Genomic DNA, 9560 nt, shown 5'->3' with positions numbered 1-9560 from the left:
ATATGTTGAGGTAGTTCCGTTAATTAGGTCGGCGGGCTGGACTTAGTCTGAAGCCTGATTGGTTGTAGGACTGTGATCATTTGGTCTTCAACATCTTTTTTGAGTTGGCAGGTACACGGGAGAATCAATAAATGTAATAATGTGAAAAAGTGAAACAATGGGTCAATAGTTCAACACAACATGAAAATTAGCATCTTTATTTAAAAAATGTACTTACAAGATTCATATTATACAATATGAAACTACCCTGTATGTACCATGTTAATCCTCAACCTACTGCACATCTAAAAGAGTAATATATATAATTTTCACTGGCATTCTACATTTTCACAGTCTATTCACTTAAAATATAACATTTTAATTAAATTCTCGTAAATACAAAAAAAATCTCCACAATCAGTTATGATAATACAATATATGATACAAATATGACCAAGTAGCCATGAAGTGATGTTACCGATAGACAAGGAGACTTCATTTAACAGTTGTAACCTGCACTCTTACTGTCATATGCATTTGCAGAAAACTTTTAGTGGCACCTGTGAAACCAAAATGTTAATGGCTCATGAATTCCATCTTACATTGTATTGTGCTATTTACATTATCGATGAAATGCAGAGCCGAACAATCCATGCCAGCATATTAATGGATTTCATTCTGAGTAAAGCAAATTACTTTTGTCCCTGAAAAAAATGCCCTTGTCCCTTCCCAAACGTCTACATAATCCAATATGTGAAAAGATACTTTTTAATCTCCAGTATCAGACTTTTATCATATTACTGTTATCCCTGAAATGCCGGGCTCTGCCAAAGCCCAACACTGTCGGCCTGTTATCTCCTGAGTCCTCCGCAAGTTATAGTAGATGATGTGACACTTTGTTACACCTTTCCCTGCACTGATCTTAGGGGCGGAGGGAGGATGCAGCAAGTGATTGATGGAACCAAAAAAACCACGAGTCTCTTTCCACGTATCCCCAGTGGAGTCTCATACGTTGGTGTCTTTGTCTGAGACGGGGAAGTAGCCATTTTTAGCCGTGGTGGCGTCCACCTCGGGAGCGAAGATGGCCTGCAGCCTCTCCTGCTCCCTCTTGGTTTTGGGTAAGTCATCAGAGGGTGTGATGAGCACCTTAATGCGCTGTAGAAAAATGGATGAAATCAGCGAGAGTAAGACAAGAGAAGCCATTTCACAGTTAATAAGTACTCAGGGTCTTTTCACTGAGAAGTCGTCATGGTGCTTTACGGATTTAACGTTACCTCTCGGAATGTCCCCTGAGTCGTGCTGATCTTGTACACCATCCAGAGCGGGATGCACATTATGGAGGACATAGCCAGCAGCCAGCCGATGGCGTAGCCCCACCATGGGTACACATACTCGTTGTTGTACTTGAGAGGAGTGTATTTGATGATGGAGAAGGCAAAGGTACCCTGAAGAAACAAGCGGACAAATACTATGACTGTTGAAGAATGAACATCTCATTTCATATGTCTTTCAGTTTGAGAGCAGGACTTATTCATTTCAAGCTCATATCTTGTAACGCTTACAAGATTGTATTATCATAACTCTGTACTTCAGCATGAGGTCCCCTCAGCCCTTCTATTTTCTTTCCTCTGAGCCTAAACTTCTTTTTGTTTAGCAAGTCTCTCAAAATTCTCCAACCAGGTATAATGTTGATGAATGAAGTTGGTGCTGCCCTTGTTTTGGGTGTGTAAGCTGCGTGTGTGTGTTAGAGTAAAGTTAATGTTTCCTCAACAAGGGAAATACAAGAGCAGGAGTGAGAGCGAGGAGAAGAGCTGAAGTGCAGGAGATCTGAGTGCAAGACACAAAACATCTTGAGTTCAAGTGTGTTCCAGAAGAGAGTTGTGGTCGGCCTTTGTTATTTTTGGAAAGCGGCTGCTGTTTGTTGATACTCACGATGCACGTGGCCGGGGTGAGGAACTTCCAACAGAACTTGATGTACGGTCCTGGCCGGTACCCAATCATGTCCTCAATGTTGTCATAGAAACGATCGGCACCTGCAAAAACATTTATTTTAATATGCCCACGATCTTTGGAAAATACTTGTGAATCCTTCAGTATGTCTCCATTGTCCCACTCACCATAGACCCATGCTATGCAGACCGTCTCAAAGATGGACATGAAGAGCAGACACATCCCACTGGCTGCATAGTAGTCAAAGAGCTGGAAGATGTACATGCCCCCCTGAAGAGAGAGAGAGAGAGAGAGAGAGAAAGAGTGAGAGAGAGAGAGAGAGAGAGAGAGAGAGAGAGAGAGAGAGAGAGAGAGAGCGAGAGAGAAAAAGAGAGAATTAAACAGAGAAAACGACCTGAAATCCATTATATATATGAATATGTGATGAGTTATGGCTCTTGAACTTTTGCGTAACTGTTATTCTGCGAGGCAAAGCAGAAATACAGTCAATTTACCATTCATAGGTTAATCTCTGCCTCAGTCGTGACTCAGGCTGCTTAACAACGTTGGACACTTACCATGTTGACCAAAACCTCTCACTCGTACTTACACAATGGCGACCTGTTGACACCTCTGCAGAGAATTCTTGTTTCCAGCTGTGCAGAGGTGAAATCATGTCAACCGTGTTGGACTCGGTGAGAATCTGTTTTAACATAATCCTCTCTAAACAACCATCTGCTGCCTTCTCCTCCTCGAGCATCAGCAACCTGCTTCCAACCATGTGGGTGTGTAGCATATTTCATTTGCTTTAGTTTCACACGATCTAAATGCTGTTTTGGAAATAACGTCACTAAATTGGGTCAAATATAATGAGTTAGGGGTTAAAATGATATTTTATAGACAGTGAATATGCAAGTTATTATTACCTTTACTATGACAATACTGTTATTTCCAGTTGAAACCTGAGTTGATGCTTGCAGATCTTGGTCTCTGCATGCATCTGTGAGTGTGAGTGTTTCTGTGTGAGTATGTGTGTGGTCCCAAAGTGTGACACCCCCCCCCACCTACCTCCGTCAGCATGATGAGGCCCATGAGGAAGGAGATGAAAGCAACGACCAAGAGGAAGAGCTCCCTGCGGTTCTTGCGGCGGAACACAGTGGGGTACATGTCCACAATCGCAGTCACAAGGCTCTCCACACACACAAACTGACGACGGGTAAACACAGTTATTGATCACTAATCCACGATATTAGAGAAAAATGTAAAGTTCGGTAAACATCATTTGTGAATATGAATGAGCACGCAGTTGTCTACCTGGCTGTCCAGCCCCAGAAACACAATCATGATGAAGAAGAGTGCGGCCCACACAGGAGAGAAGGGCATCATGGACACAGCACGGGGGTAAGCTATGAAGGCAAGGCCAGGACCTGCAGAGAGATGAAAACTGACTGAAAACTAGAGCTGACACAAAAATAAATGATGACCCTAAAGATAATATCAGGACTGTTGAAGCTGTTCCTTCGTTGACAGAAGTCTCACCAGATTCGGCTACTTCTGAGATCGGGACGTTCTGTTCATAAGACATGAAGCCCAGGATGGAGAAGATGGCAAAGCCCGCCACAAAACTGGTGCCGCTGTTCAGGAAGCACAGCGCGAGGCAGTCTCTACAGAACACAGCTCATTGGTTAATATAAGAGGAGAACACATATACTGTAATCTATAGATAGTGCAAATGGGAACTTGATGATATTAGGTATGTATAAATATACACACAATATAATGTTGATATTCATATTATATTGCAAACTGTACTATACTTCCTATTAATGAATATTAGTCTATCTCTCTCTATACATATGTGTGTATATATATACAATATTGCATAATATACAACCTATACTATACTGAGCAAAATAATGCTTTGTTCCACAACTTCCCATAATATTCTGTCTATATGGGAAAGATGTATATTATGTAAATATCTCTATATTTCTTACATTGTATTTTATTGCCTATTTTTATTCTACTGTGTACTTTCCCTTGTTATCTTGTCAACCTCTTTTTTGACTATCGTCTGCTGTAACAAGTGAATTTCATTTTAATGTTTGTCTGTTCTCATCTTGGTCAAAACCAAAGCCAAAACTGAAGAATTATGTTATGGCGTCAATTTCAGATTTGAAGTATTTCTTTTTTTTTTCTCCTGTAATGAGGGTATTTACTTGTAGCAGTTGTTGTTGTATTTGTTGTAGCTGCCCAGAGCTGTCAGCGACCCCAAACAGATGGCATAGGAGAAGAAGATCTGGGTGCCGGCATCCATCCACACCTAACACAGGGGAGACATGTAACACGTGAGAAGATGCTGAGCTGCTGCGTCAAAGTCATGTGATGTATTACATACGTGTACATCCGACATGAGAGTACTAATATACTCAGGCTGATGTGTGGACTCAAACGTGCTGCTCGGTGTTTATATAATCCAAAGGAATTAATATGCTAGGTTTTCACATATGTACTCATTGACAGCTGCTGCACCATAGTAACTGGTGAAACTCTTCCTGCCTTAAACACTTATTAACAAACCAGGTTTCCACACATGTAGAAAGTGCATGATGGAGCGCTCAATAGGGACACAGAGGTTTTATCATAGAGAATAAACAAATTACATATCAGCCATGATTTTGACCCCTATGATAAACTAGGAAAAGACTGACCCAGAATAAGATGAAAGAGGAATTTAACAAAAGGAGAAATTATGAAATGTTTGGATCTGATGGAGAGACGTTGACAGAGCCCTGTTAAAACTCTCTCTGAGCCTGGTTAGCTGACTGTGTGCGGCTCAGTCCTGGTGGAGCTTCATGTTTACAGTCCCAGCAGCGTCCTGGCCCGGTGTTCGATCCCTGTGGTCTCTGCCTCTTTCATAAAGAACAGGTGGCCCCAGCAGAAACTAGGCTCCCCAGCAGAGAACCATGGGAGACCTGCACCTGGTGCTCCCTCGCACACAGGGACCAGAACACACAAGAACCCCTCCACTCGTGATTTCATGATTTTGTGGTTGGGTGTAAGTAACTTATAATTGTGTGTGTATATGTGATGCATACATCATATGTTCCGTTCATCTTGTCGGCTGCACACTTCACATGTGTATTGTAAATTGCCTGAGGAAGTGTAGTGCAGATTTTGGTGCAATGTGAACACGTGATATGTTCAATATGAATAAAATGTGAATTAACAGGTGACCAGTGCTCTGTAGCAGTCAGTGGGGTGGGGCAGCAGACAGTCAGACTGAGTTGAATATGTAGTATTCTACGTTCTGGGGTAAACTACAGCAGTGGTCTACAACTGAGTCAAAATTGCCAAAATTGCCAAAAGAGATTATGGATTATTTTCATTTCCCCCTATCGCCAGACATTCATATAATCCCTTCCTCTTTAGCAATTTGCCTTCAAAGTAAGAGCACAATGTTTGTTTTGTTGCTGCAATGCTTTATTCTGAGCTTTTGAACTCAGAGCTTTTACTTTAGAAGTCATAGACTTGGTTCTGAAGAGTGTGTCTTTTATTCATTTCTGAAATAGCCAACATGCAATGCGTAAGAACAGAACAGTTCAGTAAATCTGAACCAAACACATGAACAGTAATTAGGCAAATTCTGTTTAATTCAATGAAAAGCACTGACTATGAATTCTTCACTGCAGATAAACCTGGTGGGATGAACGCTAAGTTTTCTAACTTCACTCTGCACCTTAGACTGTTTATAAAAAGCTTTGCACACAAAGTCCCGCACAGAAACAATAAACAGTGACACAACATTGTAGAGCTGTTTGAGGAGGACTCACTGATGACTAAGGAATAATTCATAACAAGACAAGAGAACAGCCCATTCCAAACAGGCAGGTTTAGAAGCGACGCATCACTAGTTAACTTAATAGTAATCACAAACCAGATATTTACATTCAACAGATTTTCTCGTTTGGTACCTGTGGGTCGGACAGGCGTCCCAGGTCTGGGTAAAGGTAGAACTTGATCCCGATCGCAGCACCGGGCAGCGTGAGCCCCCTGATCAGCAGCACGATCAGCATCAGGTAGGGGAAGGTCGCAGTGAAGTACACAACCTACACACAGACACACACACACAGAGACACACACAGACACTCGTTATACATGGAAACAACAAACATCCTAACTAGGAAGAATAAATACCAGATGTCCTCCTGGAACTGTTATAACACATTTATTTGTACATCTCAGTTAGATGCAAACGGGGTCAAGACCCTGAGTCACCCCTCACCCACCTTTCCGGTGGATTTCACCCCCTTCCAGATGCAGAAGTAGCACATGATCCAGGCGATGAACAAACACAGGGCCAGGTCCCAGTTTAGAGAGCCGATCTGGTCGATGCCGGGGGAAATTCTCAGCGCTCTCCTCCTGCAGAGGCAACAGAGATGCATTGTTATTATTGTTATTATTATTATTATTATTATTATTATTATTATATAAGTAATACATCGTTAGGGAGAGGTTAGGTTAGTGTGACAACTCACTCCCAGAACTCCAATACAGGAGAGGTGGCGTTTAATGAGGAGTTGGAAGACACGTTTCTCTTCTGGAACTCCATACAGTTTTCTAAAAGGGGAAAAAAAAGGGAGAAAAGTATTATTAAACGTGTCACAGACATTGGGAGGATCCCGTGTCGTGTTCTGATGCACACACGTGTTACCTGTGTTCCACGTGTTGTTGCAGGACGACCAGGCCAGGTCCCAGGAGAAGGAATAGTACAGGTAGAAGATGCCCCAGGCCAGAACGATGATGTAGTAGAAGTTCAACAGGGTCACTATCACCTGGGTGCCATAGCCCAGTCCTGCAGGGAGCACATTCACAGTTCACGTATAGAGCATAACATAAATCATTTTAATGTTCCATATTTCTCCCCCCAGACTGAGAAGATACAGTCATTGTTAATCTCTTTGTCAACACTGCTTGTCTGTTCCAAGTTGTATAGAGTATTTTGTGGTCGTTTTGTGTCTTTTTTGATTTCTTTGTGGTCATTTGTTGTTTCTTTGCGGTTGTCTTGTTTCTCTTTGCGGTTGCTTGTTGTCTCTGTTGCCATTTTTTGTGTCTCTGTGATTAGTTTTGTGTCTCTTTGTAGTCGTTATCCATCTGTGTGTGGTAGTGTGCTTGTTAACAGTTTCCCAGTCCAGCACAGGGGCACCCTGACCCCTTGTGCCCCTGAGTGTGTGTCCAGGAGACTCATTCACTAACACACGTGCGACTGAAGGTGACACATTTGTCCTTCTTACCTTCAAACAAGGGACTGATCTTCCTCCAGCAGGTGATGCCTCCCTGGCTGGTGAACTGGCCCAGAGCCGTCTCCAGGAAGAAGACGGGGACGCCACAGGTGAACAGGAAGATCATGTAGGGGATGAGGAATGCACCTGAGGGGAGAAAGAGCAAAGGAGTCAGGGATCAAGCTGACTGAAACGTGAAGTTCAACATTAACTCGAACCGCGACAAATGTGGATTCACACTAAAAGCTAATGATGAGTCCCCGGGAGTATCTTTCAGGTTTTATTCTATTTTCAATTTATTGTTCTACACAGATATATTTATTTAATTTTATTGTTTCTCTCTTTCAACTTATTTGTAAATTATCAAACAGCTTCATCCTGATTATACGTCTTTTATCTTGCTCTTTAATCTTTTACTTTGCTTGAAAATTGTTTTAAAATGGGCTTTTTAAAGTTGTTTTCTTTTCATTTAGTCTCTGTGTTGTTTTTTATCGTCCCTGTGCAACACTTTTAATCTACCTCTGTGTAAAAATAAAACCAACCTGCCTGCAGGAAGAGGCTGAACTTAGGAAGATGTGGATTGATTTAAGATGGTTTGAACCTGTGACCTAATGCCTTCTTGTGTATTCTATCTCTTTAAATGATGCAGCTGCTTTTTTGTGAGATGGCCTTTAAATGTTCTAGGATTGCAACCAGAATAAGTTGGTTTGAACAAACCTAAAATAAATACAGATACAAACTATAAACATGCATTTATTATCTCACTTAATTACTGCAACAGCCTCTTCTCTGCTCTGAACCTGACCATATTGAAATGACTGCAGTCTGTACAAAACTCAGCAGCTCCACTACAAAAACTGTGTGATTAGGGCTCTTTTCTCTAATAGTATAATATATTTGGGCCTGAATCCCTGTCTCCCATGTCTCTCTTTCAGCTTGTGGGCTGACGTCCCGTCGGGCGGCCGAGGATGTTTGCTGTGCTCAGATTTCCTCCTCTCCACGGGGACAGCTGCCGCGAGCAAGGAGCAACAACAGCTGTCTGACCCCGTTCGGCCCCGACCCCCGACCTCTGACCCCTGCCACCCCATCGAGAGAGGGGGAGAGACAAAGGCGTCCGATTCAGCAGCCACGCAGCCACGTCCAAAATAAAGGAAGAAGCACTGTGGTTCATGGAGTACTTGTGTTCCTTCATTCCAGTCTTACCTCCTCCATTCTTGTAGCAGAGGTAGGGGAACCGCCACATGTTGCCCAGTCCGATGATGGAGCCTGCGACCGACAGGATGAACTCCAGCTTGTTGCTCCACTGGCCTCGCTCCTCCATCTTCTCCTCGGAGTGAGGCACCAGGTCAATGGCTTGGCTCGTGCCATTGGGGACGCCTGCTTTGGCCACGTCTCCTGCAGATTCAAACGGAGAAGAGGGGGAAGTGTCTCAGCAGGATGTTGCATGAATAAGGGCTGATCTGATTGTTCTCAGTCATGCACCAAACAATGGCAGCTGAAGAGGCGGCCACTAATATGCAAATGCAAAGCAAGACATTAATGAGGGAATTTGTAGAAAAAAACAATCGCAAGAAGACAAACCCTGACCTTAGCGTACATGATGAGCTACTGCAAGATCAATGAAATCCTTGTGACTTAAATCAAACAAACGGAGTGATACAACTTTACGAAATAAATGAAAAATCTCTCAAAACAACCAAATCTATTTCTATGAGATATTGTTGACATGCGTCACTCACCCTTCATCGCTGGGTCTAGCAGAACTCTCGTTTCCAGCCCGGAGCTGCAGTCTCGGGAGATTTGATCTGTCCAAAATGCTGAAGTTTTAGTATTTAACACAAGCGGAGAGAGGGGCGGGGGTTTGTAATGGCAAACTTAGGCCAAGCCCCCACCTTGCCTCCCTGGGTCTGCCCCTTTAAGAGCAAAGTCTATCATCGGCCATCACTGGGTGGTTTTAATCAGGGGACACGGCACAAGAAACACATCAGACGACATTGGGACATCGGAACTCTGCTGAAGACACATTGATAAGGTCGTCGTGCAAGGTTAAGATTTTAGATTTCATGTATTTCCCTCCTGTAAAGAAACACCAATAGGCCAAGGGCCTGTAGTGACATCGTTATTGATTTCTATAAGGAATTTAAGAGACAAATCTTCCATCCCTGTGGAAGGATAAACTGCAGATGTGTATTAGAAACTCATCTCCATCATGTGTTGCTACAGTCGCACTTTCCCCTCAGACAACACCACAAGCAGCAGGGGGCAGGGATGTATTTGCATTAAATGTCGAGGGGTTGACAACGGAAGTTATGCAATCGATTATCTATTATCTCAGCTCGTTTTGTGGTTCCATGTGATGCCACACCCCCC

General features: G+C 42.9%; 1 protein-coding gene across 1 annotated transcript; it reads right to left on the bottom strand.

The window, feature by feature from the left end:
- Nucleotides 1-181: 181 nt before the first annotated feature.
- Nucleotides 182-9036, bottom strand: LOC133948618 (sodium- and chloride-dependent GABA transporter 2-like). The gene is made up of 15 exons (XM_062382472.1): nucleotides 8930-9036; nucleotides 8394-8585; nucleotides 7203-7337; nucleotides 6623-6763; nucleotides 6447-6528; nucleotides 6198-6330; nucleotides 5883-6017; nucleotides 4128-4231; nucleotides 3448-3572; nucleotides 3223-3335; nucleotides 2977-3114; nucleotides 2097-2199; nucleotides 1912-2012; nucleotides 1254-1424; nucleotides 182-1134 (listed from the first exon to the last, which is right to left on the bottom strand). Exons 1-15 carry the CDS (start codon nucleotides 8934-8936, stop codon nucleotides 985-987), a joined length of 1830 nt encoding a protein of 609 aa, XP_062238456.1. The 5' UTR covers nucleotides 8937-9036; the 3' UTR covers nucleotides 182-984.
- Between the last annotated feature and the right edge of the window lie 524 nt (nucleotides 9037-9560).

This window comes from Platichthys flesus, chromosome 23 (genome assembly GCF_949316205.1).
Source record: "Platichthys flesus chromosome 23, fPlaFle2.1, whole genome shotgun sequence".
Taxonomy (NCBI): domain Eukaryota; kingdom Metazoa; phylum Chordata; class Actinopteri; order Pleuronectiformes; family Pleuronectidae; genus Platichthys; species Platichthys flesus.
This window is presented reverse-complemented; position numbering and strand designations above follow the sequence as displayed.